At 37.9% G+C, this 15,003-nt stretch overlaps 1 protein-coding gene across 8 annotated transcripts in view; it reads right to left on the reverse strand.

Annotated features, from left to right (window-relative positions):
* LOC129774684 (putative uncharacterized protein DDB_G0277255) overlaps positions 1-14,064 on the reverse strand; it is a 193,616-nt gene extending 179,552 nt beyond the window's left edge. For 3 of the 8 annotated variants that reach the window (XM_055778528.1, XM_055778525.1, XM_055778530.1), the window contains exons 1-2: positions 13,897-14,063; positions 2,680-3,171 (exon numbers count right to left, since the gene is read on the reverse strand). In XM_055778528.1, the coding sequence (XP_055634503.1) occupies positions 2,680-2,902 (223 nt within the window). In that variant the 5' untranslated portion in view covers positions 2,903-3,171; positions 13,897-14,063. Of the gene's footprint in view, positions 1-2,679; positions 3,172-3,553; positions 3,572-13,896 lie in introns of those variants that run through there. The other 5 variants (XM_055778532.1, XM_055778531.1, XM_055778527.1 and 2 more) reach the window with 4 other exon arrangements.
* Between the last annotated feature and the right edge of the window lie 939 nt (positions 14,065-15,003).

The raw sequence follows: 15,003 nt of genomic DNA on the forward strand, positions 1-15,003 counted from the left end.
TATCCAATAGTTTGTTTCAACAAATCTATAATTTTGTTTATTGTGGTTGATGCTTAGAAACATTTCCAATCGATTGATGCAACCATCCCTGTGATCTATCAATAAATGACATACAGTCAATCCCAAAATTGAGTATACACGATACTACTCTCCATTTATTTGATACAACATATTTTGAATACATTTGTTCCTTTGGTGCATATTAACTAACTACGAGGGTCGTTTAAAAAATAAGTTTCAGTGCCTCAGAATCGCGGAAAAATATAGTTAGGACAAAAAACAAGGTGTTTTTCGTAATCTACGTTTTATTTTCTATTTTTCTATAATCGCCGTAACGTTCGAGGCATTTTTCATAGCGTGGCAAGAGTTTTTTCTATTCCTAGCGCGAAGTGCGTAGCGTCCAACTTTTTGAAGTACACAGGCGTTCGGCGGTCAACTATTCGATAACGCTGAAGAAATTTGTGACGCTGTTACATCGGCGCTATATCAGTTATTTCAAGAGATAGAATAAAACTTTGTTCTACAAAGACGTCTCAATTAACTAGGGATACAACATTGTCGAACTATGTTTATCTATATCTATAAAGATATGAAAGTTATATTTATGTCTAGGGAATAACTGTCGAGCTCTGAATGCTAATTTCCACTTAAATGCACCTCCTGGACCATTGTGCATTGGTGGCTTCTGGAACTAGAACCATGAAGTTTATGGATTCGACGATGGACAAGATGGCTTAATTGATCTTCCTGAAATGTAACCTGGAGTCTCCCGTTCAGAAATTTATTACTACTTTCAACAGAATAATGACCCGAAGCAAACTGATCTCATCGTGCGGGAATACCTGCTCTATAATGTCCCAATCAACTCCAAACACCCCCGAAATCACCGGACTTCAACACTATTGAGTATCTATGGTGGGAAATCAAGAACCATCTGAAGAAAAAAAATCCAGGGACCAAAGCGGAGCTCAAAACGACGATTACGGAGATTTGGCGGGCACTTCCGTCTACAGTCACCAGAAATCTCGCCTCGGCGCTTGCAGGAAGTGCTGGAAGCCAAAGGGAGGCTATACCAAATACTAGGGGATTGATTTTTGTTATCAGTTAACATTTCTGAACTGATTTCAATTTTCTTTTTAAGATAAATTTTAAGATTTTTTGAACATGAAGTAGAAATGTGATCATTTTATCTTTTTGACGTGGGACTACGTCTAACCGGAATATATGGGGGATAAAATGAAACCTACATACAGATCATGCAGGAAAAAATGAATGATTTCGAATGCGAACATTCCTAATAGATCGGAAAAATGTTTGCATCAATTGTTAGGAAATATTTCTACGCATCTATCACAATTTATAAAATGTTATTTTTCCTGAGATGAACAATTGAATAACTGTGAAATGTCAAGCGATATTTTTGATTGATTGGCCCGATTTACGGTTTCCCCAATACAACTCCAAAACTAAGGTGCCTTACATCACATGGCGTTTGTTCAAATTCTTTACTTACACAGCAAATATGTTGAATTCAATTGAATTCGAGAATTGTTTCATTGAATCAATAATTCAATCAACTGGGTAAATGATCTTGGTTTGTCCGATTTAGGGTGTTTTCACGCAACTAGTAAATGCTAAACGATTTTTCTTCATAAAAATCACATATAACCAAGACGAGTTTGGGTTTTTTGAAAAGCCCCAAGTCTCTAGTTGCGAATACTACCCTAAGGCGTTGAAATTATTCAAATTTTTACGTTTTTGGACGATTTTCCTCAAAGAAAAATTATGATCATGGTTTGTCCGATAAATGATCATGGTTTGTCCGGTTTAGATACAACCCAAGCTTTTTCTCTTATCACTACATGATAGTAACAAGGATTATACGATGAACGCAAATGGCTTTTAATTATTTACTTTTTAATCCCAAAAACCTCAAAAATTCCAAACCAACCCTAGGTTTACATTCAATTTTGCGATTACTTTACACACATCAAAAACTAAAATCACTAAAAATTTCGATATTCAATTAATTTGTCGAGTGTCGAGATAATTCAATTTTTTGTCGAGTGCTTGAGTATATAGTTTACATTTGCTTGACGTAAAATGAATGAAAGTAAATTTAAAGGTTAGTTTTGGAATTATCAGATTTGTATTGATAGGTTTTTCAAAAAAGGGCTCCATTTTCTGTGAACCACCGAAATGTAAACAAACCTTCAATGAGTGTAGCTCCCAAACAATGGATGCCGACTGTTTTCGGCAATACATTTATATTAACCAACAAATAACGGTGTGTCCTAAAACAGTGATGAAATAAGTATTAGTCTAATGTGGAATACTAGCACAAACATTTAATTCTTTCTATGTTATCAGTTCCATCATCTCTCAAAACCAGTAAATAGTTATACAAACGGAAACGCAAATACAAACACAAAGCGATAGTGAATGCATAATATATCTCGCGAGCATTCGTCGCATATACGAAAGCAACGGTGATAAATAATGACGATGGTACAGGGGTGGTATGATGGGGAGACAAACGATGCTGACTGACGGCACCGGAATGTTGTTATCTCCCGACAGAAACATAACAGAACTGAGGATAAAACACAACGATAACATGAAAAAATAGATAGAGAGAAAGAGAAAGATTGAGACCATCATCAGATGATGTGATGATACCTTTCTGGCCGCAGCCAAAGGGGTTTCCGCCGGGTCCAGCCCTCGGTGTGGTCGGTGTCGTGAGTGCGGCTGCCACCGTGGAGGCACTGTCGTGCACCTGTGTGGCAGCAGCTCCGATCGTTTTGGCCAGATTCTTCCGGCGCTGGATCAGTTCCTTCTTCCACTGGGGTATTGGTTCGGGTCCACCCCCACCAGAAGTGCCGCTGTTAGTATCCGCCATCATGCTAGTTAGGTTTAGTTGCCACACTGTTAGTCACACACTCTCGCACACGCTCTGCTGTTCGGTAGCGCTATTTACTTCAAAATGTATATATAACGTATAACTGCGTGTGAGAACTTTTTCCCGCAGTTTTCACTTGTTATTGTTTCTGTTGATATGTTTTTCTTCTGCTCTTTTGAAACCGACTTCCACGAGTCCACAAGCACATACACACACAAACACTGTCCCGCTAAGGCGCCGCCATGTTACGGTTTTATGCCGTACATGTTTTACTTTCGAAAAAAAAACACAACAAAAATAAAGCTATTGATTTTCGACTACTCTCAACGAAGGGTTTTATCTATTACGCAAGTTTTACTGTTCACCGACAGAACCGGCCAGTCACCACTTGCGGTCACGAACAAGCCACCGCCAGCAGTTTGTTCGTTTGTTTGTCAGTCCCTCTTGCGCTCTAATGCAAAATCAATTACTTCACTATCCACTCATCAATTGATAAGATATCGGTTTGCGAGCGATAGCAGCGGGACCAACAGACGAAAAAAAAATACTTCAGAATCATCAAACGCTATCGTTAAAATTTTGCGCAACGGCCAGCGTAACCACCACAACCCGGCTCGCGTTAACTAACTGAACACGTTACTCACGCCATCTCACCTCGGGGTGGGATTAGGTTCCAGCCAGAATGCTGCTGGCATAATTAGCAGCGAGAAGTGGAGCCTCCACCGTTTGCAGCAGTAGCAACAGAGAGGCAGCGACGATAGATAGAATAATCCAGTTTACTGTGGGAGATTATGGCCGGCTGTCAAAGGTCTGTTCCAACTCCGGTTAGATGTGCCTTATTCAAGCGAAAAAGTGCCCAAAATATGCCTAGATATCAATACTGTTTTGATACCATATCGTTGAAAAAGGCTCGTGGCTGCTTTGATAACAGGAATTTCCCAAATGGGTCGGGGAGGAACATGTAGGGTAACACGGGGTAAGTTGGACATACGGGATGAATTGGACCACCCTTTTATCTCAAAAAGTATGTCTCAACTTGGATTGTTTATAATGTCATCTCCTTTTATTGTTGAACCGTATGTACCTAACGTAAAAAACTTTGGTAAATTCGACAGGTGGAAGGAAACGGTAGCATGAACAAAACAAGCAAATTGAATTGCCAAAAAATGTTGGTTTTACGATCGTGGTTTTAAGGTTTTTCCCGCTGATTAAACAAACTTTTCGTTTATTATGCAGTAAAGGTTTGTTTGTCTACAGAAGAGAAACAAATTGATGCAGCGAGACTGTAAATTTGATAATAATAAATAAAACTAATTGCATTTTAATTTTTGCATGTTGTGTGGGGTGACATGGACACGTTTTTGTGGGGTGAATTGGTCCTACAGATTTGAGGCTTTTCTTTGGTCTAATTGATTCCAGATGCCGCTGAATTACAAATGAGGATGGACAGACAACGTTGGAAGAAGGAGGAGCTTAAAAGATCAACGCAGGCCATCAAGAGCGGATTTTCTTTGACCAAGCATCGAAGGGGTTTGAAAATCCCCGAACAACAGTGAAAAGATCCATACAGAATTCGAGATGGTCTCAATCATTTTTTTCTGGTCTGGAATCTGGCCAAGACACCTGGTATCGATCCCAGAACACTGTTACTGATTGTAACATTATCTCAAAGTACTTTACATAAACATAAGTATGTTTTTTTCGATGAAACACACAGACGGTCCAAATCACCCCGCATCAAATTTTAATGTCCAAAAATCATCTCTTTTATTTTATGATATATTTGGTAGTAGAAGCTTCTTATAATGATTAAATATTATTGATTGAGAGAAAACAAGTGTAGCTCAGAGTTCAAGGAGACATTTTTTATTTAAACCGCATTGGTTTGGAAATATTAGGCGATTTGCTTAGGTGGTCCAAATTCCCCCCTTTTCCCCTACAAAGTGTTCAAGACCGATAATTTGGTGTTCGAATGCAAAACAGCCACCGGAGTTGCCTCATATACAAAATAAACAATAAATTAGACTCTCAGACAGCCAGGTATGGACCAGTTGAACTACTTGATGGTTCGCGTTCAAGATTTGAGCGGCGACTATCGTCTGTCAAGGGATCTCTATCTTTCGACTTTGTTCCCTTCCACCCATTAGTCACTTGATCACGTAGAATCCGGAATCATAAGGCCCTATTCCAGAAAACGAGTCAAACGTTTTTACGCTCGACTCGCTTGTGTTGATAATTCAAAAGTCGAGCTTTACTGGAAACATTCTGACACGACCATCCGGTCGCTGATGAATCAGTCGAGTTTAGTTTGTTTTTATGTGTTTGTTCAGCTTATTGAGGTAAAGCATCGGATTTTTTTTTCACTTTTATCTTCAGAAATTGTTTTGTAATTATTGTAATTATTATAAAACTTTATATCCAGGGTTGCCAGGTGATTTTTTGAATATATTGACACGGTACGAAGTATCTTCACAATTATATTGAACAAAAAATTATAATTCAAACCTCTATTTTTGATAAAACAATGTTTTTATATGATGCGGGCCTAAATGTTCCGAAGTTTATTGCTATGAATGTGAAAAAAACTATATCACTTTTTATTTTTGAAAGCAAATTTAAAAGTTTGCATTGAAAATCGTTGATTCGGAGAGAAAACAATGATCCCAATAATTCCATAATAACGAAAAAATATCAATAAAACAAAAAAATATATAAAACTTATTTCTTTGGTTATGACATTGGGATTTTGGCACTGAAAATGTGTCTCGATTGATCAATTTTAGAGATGTTTGGTCTATGTTTGTTGCTTTTTCCAAAATAATAACATGTCTTCATATCTGACATATCAATAAAAAGCGACAGAAGCCTTTTCGGTCCACCAATACCTGGTGAAACATTTCAATGACTAAAACTGACCAAGCTACCGTATATTTTCTCATAAAACCTCTATCGAGTGCGCCAGTTCTTTTGAACCTTTCTTTCTCTCTTTCATACAGCGGTTGTCAATACCGGTATCAAGAACAACATTGAATGTTATCTGGAACCCAACGATCACAAGCAGTTTCACAGCTAATCATTGGATTAGGTAGGACATTTTCTAATTTGTACGGATTTTTTTAAACCTCCTATACTCGCGCATACGGTCTCACAGAACGAAGGTTAATGATTTTGTCTTGAGTAGGCTAAATTAAATGATGATTCAAACTGAATGAAGATGAAAATATTTTCTGGAGTTTTTCCATTCAATTATATCTTTTTCTTTGAATAAATACAAATAACGCCTAAAACAACACAATAGCAATATTACAGGGACGCGCATATTGTGTGACACCGTATGTTTCTCACTCGACAATGTTCTATTTAACAATTCGATTCGTGCAATTTTTCATATTTTCTGGTTTCATATTGCCTAGATTTCAAAAACGTTAAAACGTTAAAATTAACGTTAACGTTAACGAAATTCTTTAAGATTTGTTTGATATACATAACAATCCCCTAGTCTGTGAATGTAGACAACGAATGGGGATAACGAAAACAGAGTATTTGCGGCTTAAACTCCACCCTTGCACAGTAAGTACGCTGTCGTTAGTGTATAAGTATTGCATCTCCTCTGATGAAAATTTTCAGTCTCTTTCTATATCCAAAACAGCGAACATCGCTTATTGTGCTCGTTTTCGTAACCTTTGTTTCCCCTCGAGTGGACGCGAGCGAATATCTCACTCGCTGTGCATCTGGAATTGCAATCAACACATCTAGCCGAGCTACGGCAAATCAGGCATAATCATAATGTTTTTCGCCACATTATGTGGGGAAAAATCAAGTCAGGCCATCATCGCCGGCTCGCAAGGAGAACCATTCATCTGCAGGAATGTTATGTGTGCTTTAATTTCGCGTTCCAGTTGCAAAACATCTACGCAATATTACTAACAAAAAAGTCCCTTCAAGTCACCAGTGTTTGGCTTTGTGTTTGTTCCTTGTTTCGTTGTGCCAAACTTATAATTTATTCGTACTCTGTACGTATGAATAGCATATCTTCGCTACTTTTAGTTTCTATTTTAATTTGCTCTCGTGAGCATCGGTCCCGTTCCGATGCAACAATCTCCCAGCTTTGTTGGCGGTTTTGACCGAGAATTTGCTAAACGTTCTTTCTACCGTTCGTGAACGATTTGCTTATCTCTACCATGGAGGCTAACGCTCGAATTGTATGCAAGCATATTGTTTGTTGCCTATCCGTCACAGCGCAACCAGCGAGTAAAATCTTAAAAACACACTTTATTCGTTGAATTGTTTGCTTGCTTCATTATGTTCACTGTTTATGTCCTAAGCAAGAAAAGCTGTATAAATTTCTCATCTAATACTATATAGTATAACGTATATCATAATAGCGATTTTGTATAATATGCATTTGAAATCCCTTAATTTTTCGTAGATGGACCCAATTACATAAGCAATGTATGTTTTCAACTGAAATCATCAAATTCAGTTCAGTAATTGGAAAATTTTACAGATTTTCAAACAACAGAATCAAATGACTGTTTTGAATATATTGACACGGAACTAAAAGTGTCTTCACATCATATTGAACGGAAATGAGTAATTCAAAATTACTGCTTTATTGAAAATACATGCATATCGATTCAAAACTTTTCTTTGCAAATCGTTGATTAGGTGAACATACATTGGCCCCAATAAATCCATAATAGAAAAACGTCTGAGTGATGAAACCATATGTAAAATATAAATAGTAAAATATCAATGAAATCAAAAGATACCGTCGATGGGGGTGAAAATGGGTTATGGGGGTAAAATTGAGTCAAAAATGGAGAAAGTTACTATTAGTAATATTTTGACAAATATTGCGAATATTTTTCCATAACTTTCAATGCATAATACTTAAATGTAGCACAAATAGTTGTTATTTAATAATTAATCAAAGTTTGATGTGTAAATAGTCATCAAATAACACATCAAATTAATCTCATGCTCATACATTATGCAGAACTACTAAAATTGTAAATATAGGATAGAAATATTCTTTAAAGTCTTACCAGATGAATCATCACTGATTTTGAACATCAATTTTTTTTCCATTCGAATTTCAATATTTTTGAAATAATCTCTTATTTACAGATTTTGTTTTCGTAATTATTGATTGTAATTGTTTTTCATAGCTTACATGGTTTCGGAATTAAGGTCACCATATTTTTTACATTTATTCTCGGAAGCTGAGATTTTTTACATAACATATCTCAATATCAGAGAGGTATTCTTTTCGTTTTCGAGTGATTTTGCAAAGTTAACATGTTTTCAATTATAATCATAACTCAAAAAATCATTCAAGACACTTACATATTGTTAAATTGTCTTGAAATTATTGAGAAATTGATTTCTAAACACAATTCTCAATAGAATCATCGCTGGGTAGTATAAAACCGCCTTAAAAATACTCCTAAGCGGCCCTCACACGATCAGTAGCATTGACATTATCAGTAATGACAATACTAGCAAGAATCACTCCATTCCGCATTATCATTATTCGGTTGAAACACGATCATTTTATTGCTTGTAGGAATGTGGTAACTCTAGCCTTCATAGTGATAAGTAAAATAAACACATTTTCGAAATGAAAATTATCAAAGAAAATTAATTGTATTGTATAAGATAAACATTCCCATTAATAATTTGAAAGTTTTTCTGCAAAAAAAAGAAAAAATCTTGAATGAATGTTCCTAACAATGGTTTCTAATTATAAACTCAACAATTTGATCTGTTCTTATAATATCTTTTAAGTAGTGAATGAAGAATGTTCAGAGCAATATGTTATGAGCATTCAAAAACCATATTGAAATTCTTTTCATTAATCTATTAACAATTTAAAACTGTATTTTTACATAATAAAGGGTGTGTCACATCAAATTGCATCACGGAAAAAACGCTGTAGAAATTTAATTTTTAGGAATTATATCTTCAACTTTCGCTTTAAAATCAGATAAGAGTGTATAGATCACGTTGGCCATGCTTCACTGTCAATTTTTCGTAAATTTGGAAAAATGTCGTCGAACGAAAAAGAGCGTCGTGAATTAATCCTGTGCACTCATTTCGAGAATCCGGAGTTGTCACATCGGGACATCGGTAAGATGCTGGGAATCGTCCAATCCACGGTCAGCAGAGTACTAAAACGATATTTCGAGAACCTAACCATCGACCGGAAGGTGAAGAACGGCAAAAATGGATGCTCCGTCAGTGAAAAAGATCACAAGCGCGTAGTTAAGCAGTTTAGACGTGATCCGAGAAGTTCGGTCCGGGATGTCGCCAATAAGCTGAATTTGTCAAGTTCATTCGTCCAGCGGACCAAGCAGCGGGAGGTCCTGCGTACATACAAGGTTCAGAAGGCTCCTAACCGCGACGAAAGGCAAAACATGGTGGGGGAGACGCGAGCCCGGAAGCTGTACACCGAAATGCTAACGAAGCCGCATTGCCTGGTAATGGACGACGAAACCTACGTCAAAGCGGACTTTCGTCAGCTGCCGGGCCTGTTGTTCTTCTCCGCAGAGGACAAATTCAGCGTTCCGGAGGAGATTCGCAAGCAGAAACTATCCAAGTTTGCCAAAAAGTACATGGTGTGGCAAGCGATCTGCTCTTGCGAAAAGCGGAGCGCCCCCTTCGTGATGACCGGCACGGTAAACGGGCAGGTTTACCTTAAGGAGTGCCTACAGAAGCGCTTACTACCACTATTGAAGCAGCACGAGGAGCCGACCATCTTCCGGCCGGATCTCGCTTCGTGCCAATATTCAAAGGACGTGTTGGAGTGGTACGAAGCCAACGGGGTCACCTTCGTGCCAAAGGAAATGAACCCGCCCAACGCGCCGGAGCTTCGCCCAATAGAGAAATATTCGGCGATTATGAAGCAGGCCCTCCGGAAGAACCCAAAAGTTGTCAAATCGGAGCGGACTTCAACAGAAAATGGATTTCTGTTCAAAAAAAACTACAACCTGACGTTGTACAGAACCTTATGGACGGGGTAAAGAGGAAGATACGAGCATACGAGCTTGGGCTCGAAGTATGAATAAAAAGAAAATGCCAAAAGTTGTTTAATAGTTTTTATTTTACTGTCTAAAATTTTCAAAAGGATCGGTCTACTGGGCGAATTTCTACAGCGTTTTTTCCGTGATGCAATTTGATGTGACACACCCTTTAGTCTCAATAGCTTATGCTTGATTCATTACCATTTAAGGTGAAGGTGCAAGCTAGCCATTGTAGTAGTATAGGTAAACCCACGTGTAAAAATGGGGTAATAGTGTTTGTGAGAGAAGAGCAAAGCACACTTAACAGATCAGTTCACTTATCCGACTGTGTGGTGCTTCATTGATACGAGTCTTTGAATACATTTGAAAAAAAAAAATAATAATTCAATACTGAAGTTAGATGTATGAACAAAATGTTCCGATGAACAATTGCATACATAAATATATATAGAAGGTGCATTTGCGTATGAAGTAAAATTCTGATTATACGCGAGCGTAGCATGAGCAAATTCATAACACATGCGAAATGGGGCTCTTTTGATATTAACTAGTTCTTCCGCATAGTAACTCGATGCTGATAATTCATTAATATTTTCCTTCGTTGGTCGTATTGTTTCCACATATTCACGTTGGAGAGCCTTAACCCTTCTCTTCGTTGGCCGAGACATTTTGATTGAATGTAATGCTTTTCTGTTTATTGTTTTTGAAAGCATAGGCAGTCGTGGCAGTGTTCCGAGCTCTGCAATACAATTTTCTTACCCAATGTTAAAGTCGCTAAAACTTACATTATAGACCCATTAAACGTAAAAACAATGATTGTATTGATATCAACAAAATTTTATTCTATTGATTTTTATGACATGAAACGCTATGACTCACGAATAATATTTTATTGAGTGGTTTTGATAGCTGTTCCGATTATGTTGTCTGGCATCAGTGTCGAAAAAATAACGATGCTTTCACCAATACAAACAAAACCATTGCCGAAGATTGAAAAAAGAAAATTTAACTTTCAGAGCACTTGCTCGAGTTTTCCGACGTTTTTCTCTATACAGTGCGACAGCAGATGAAAATTTAATATCTTGTGAGTAATCGATTACAGTTTGGTTGATATTACCTGATGGGAAGTGTGCGAAAACGATCATTTTCTTCACACTGTTTCGCAAAATTATTGATTTTTGGGCGAGGAGTGAGGGAGGGAGATGAAAGAAATGAGCGCCATTGTGGCAGCCATTTGTGGCTAGCTTCCACCTTCACCTTAATACCTTCGTAGCCGTCGACACCATATTTTACCGGTATGCTCGGTATGCTTCATCCATGTATTTGGGCACTAGATGTCGACACTGTACCGTCGCCATCGCAAATTAACATTTTAAGCTTCGTGCTTCATCGTTGAGAAGCGAAAATGATAACAAATTTTCAGATGGAATGAACAAACTTTTAAAATAAAAGAAATATAAATAAAAATCATTTTTTTCGCATCAAATGTGTTGCTCTGTGTAATAGGTCGAGGACACAGTAAACGCGATGCGAAGTGAACGCGGACGCGGGCTCGTTTGCGGAAAGCTCTTTCGTTCACGAATGCGGAAATCAACCGCTTGAACCTGACGTATAGCAAATTCGTTTTTTAAACTGAGTTAGTTCCAAACTGATTCTGTAATAAAAAAAACGTTTTCAGGTTTACGAATGCGGCGGTTTGTCGGTGTGCGTTATATAGTGTGATTTGTTTATATTTGCGATGACAAATGTACAGTGTCGACTTCTGCTAGCGATATTAGTGCTTGGGAGGTAAATTATTCTCTATCAGATCAGAAGGGCCAAGTGCAGTGTGAAAATATAAAAGTTTGAATGAAAATTTCTACTTCATATTGTTTGATTACCTAACACATGTAGTCCTAACACCCACTTTACCATTTGTCGATGTATTTTCTGTTTATTCAACAAATAATTACTATTATAATATATAATCATCATCAGACACAGTTTTCGTTCAATATGTTTTTGCAATTGGAAAAAAACCTCTAATTTCATCACATTAGGTAAATATTCAATACGTTAAAGTAAATTTTCATTCATAATTATGATTTTGAAAGCATGTTTATTCCACCTGAATATCCATCATTATTTTCGCCTCCCAATGAAAGCACACGAAGCTTGAAGCCATCTACGCGAATATACTCTTCAAAATCAGAATCCGAATTGAACTACGATTCCAATAATACAAAAGCAAAAGCAGCAGGGTTTCCATTTTCATAGTCTTTATTTTTAGATATTCCAAAACAATACTCGGAACTTGACAGTTCAGCATAGTTGTATTGATGAATCCGAGTGCGAACCCATGAAACATCTCAGTGCGAACCCAGCAGCTTTCGGGTTGAACCTAGTGCGAAACTAGATCGAAACTTAGTGAATAAAAAAGCGTTTTGACAGCAGTTAGGTTGGAACTGGGGTTGAAATCGCGTTCGCGTTTACTATGTCAGGTCAGGGCGGTTGCATTTGATTTCCGCATTCGTGAACGAAAGAACTTTCCTGCAAACGGGCCCGCGTCCGCATCGCATCGCGTTCACTATGTCCTCGACCTTACACTATCATTGTTATTGTCAATTTGATAAAGTAATGTCATTATTATTTATCGTGTAAGGGACCATTTACGCCGGATGGTGACATTGTGTAATTTACCACATGTTATCGATAAGCGGAATGTACACGAATAAATCCGGCTCTGTTACAACTGAAGTGCTAAATGAGCCTAAATAAAATAAATAGATGGGATAAAAAAAACCTACAGAGACGAACCTGATTTGAAAGGTGGCTGAACATTTACGACTTTGATGATGTTTGAATGTTATGTTGCAGTTTCACAACGGTATGCTTCTACGGGTTATTTTTTTTGCTTTCTTTGTTTTAAAGATGCTTTAATCTTTGCAGTACATTTGCCTTTAATCTATGGGGTAATCTTCTTCTTCTTCTTTTTGGCTTTAAGAAGCTTTAAACTTTTCAGTTCATTTGCCTCTAATCTATGGGGTAAGTATTTCGAATCATAACTTATCGTCAGTAAAACATGTTTGATTAGTGACAAACTCATTTCGACAGATTAAAGAAAAATAACTTGTTGAAGGTGGGATTTCCAAGAGTCCTACACTAATATTAGTTTTAAATTTACATTCATCAACAGCTCTTGAGTTTAAACATTCTTGGCTTTTTGCATTAAACAATTCAAGAACTGTACCAAAAGTCAAATCTTATCGATTTTTTTTAACCTGTAGAGCTAACTCTATTCCTCTTGCTGTTGCTGCTATTAACGATGTTGGTTTTCCGCTTTTCTGTTTTAAACACAGCTCTCTGGCTCTTCTCGTGCTTTTGTTTATTGTTTTGTGTACCGCTTTGCTTGTTTACCCCGCGCTTCGTCTGTCTCGCAAACCACACCCCGGTGAATGTGTGACCAAGATCACTGGCCAATGGTATTGGTTCGCAAATTTGCTGGTGTGCGAGAGACACAGCAAGAGTGCATTGTTCTTGACGCTTCAATTGCTGGGAAGCATTCCCCATAACAGTATATACATATTGGCAGACCACACGCGGGGAAAGTGTCGCGTATTTGGCGACTACCCTCAGGAACTTACTCCGCGGCTGGTGCAGTGTGGGAGCGGTGGAAATCGATTTCATTCTAGAGCTCCCCTTTTTTAATAGTAACACTGTCTGAAGAGTACTTTGACGGGACGGGATATGGCGTACGCATGCCAACATCTACATGGACACGCATCCCTCATCCGAGTCAGATAGATCGCGACAAGTGTTCTGGGTATGCTGCACGGTCAGCGGAATCCAGACGTTCATCCAGGAATCCAGTTGGATGTTCAGGGGGAATTGATTGCGTGTATAGCGAAAAAACGATCCATGCATGCGATTACTTTTAGTTTCACACAGAATAAACCACACATTAGTTCTTCCAATAGCAATTCCTGGACTTACAATTACACCATGTACAACACCCAATTCTAGCACTCCACTTGGCAGCAGGAATTTCACTTTTTTCACTCACAAAACAGCACAAATTTGGGAAAAACAATCTTTTTTCTTCAGAGGCAAGCAGGAAAAACAAGTTTAAAGTCGTCAACGTTAGGGCGAATGACACTTAGACCCTCTCCGGCAGACCGAGAGAGAGAGAACCTCTTTCTTGTGCTCTCGTACCAACAACATAGACAGCTATCAGAGGTATGTTACCATTTGTGCATCTCACACAAAATTACTTAACATATGAAAAAAGCAGCATAATCACGACGTTTTGTTCTGAATGTTCCCGGAATTTTTTTTCAACAAAAAAGAATGTCAATCAAATTAAAAAAAGATAACTATTACCACGTTTTTATTCAGAAAAGCGCGAGAATTGAATCCATATTTTTATAACAATCCATTCTGAGTGGCAAGCTCTAGAATACGCGCGATCACAGTGCAAGTCGGAGGAAATTTATTCGAAGAAAAAGCTCCCGACCAGAACGGAAATCGAACCCGAACCCTCGGCATGCTAGATGTGACGCTAACCACTCGGCCACGGGAGCTCAAATTGGACATATTTTGCACGAATATGATTGTATATATGTATGAAAGACATTTTTTTAAATAGAATATGTTTTTGGATAAAAACATATTTTTGTTCTCCTTTAAATTTCGGAGATATTGTAAATTTCATAATTCCCATGCAGTCTTATTTAGCAATACTAATGCAAGTGCCTGATCAGCATACATGGGTATACTGTATACGTTGCTCACGTACAACTCAAAATCAAGGCGGTATAATAAGGTGGAACGTTATGTCAGAACTGCTGTTCAGCCATTACTTGAGTTCGAATTGACAGCGACAAAACGAACGGCTAGAGTTTTCCTAGAAAGAGGATAACAAATGGCATGCAATGATGAGTGCATACCGCTATGTGTTTGCTGCGCATAAACGTTGGTGTTTACGCTGTTGGCATCATTGATGTGTTTCGGTGACTGCTGCAAGTTGTTGTCTGCATTGCTGTTTTACGGAACGTGAGGGTTGTTGCTGTTGCTGCTGGGATTGGCAATTCAGCGATTGCG

The sequence above is a fragment of the Toxorhynchites rutilus genome, chromosome 3, assembly GCF_029784135.1.
Source record: "Toxorhynchites rutilus septentrionalis strain SRP chromosome 3, ASM2978413v1, whole genome shotgun sequence".
Lineage (NCBI taxonomy): Eukaryota > Metazoa > Arthropoda > Insecta > Diptera > Culicidae > Toxorhynchites > Toxorhynchites rutilus.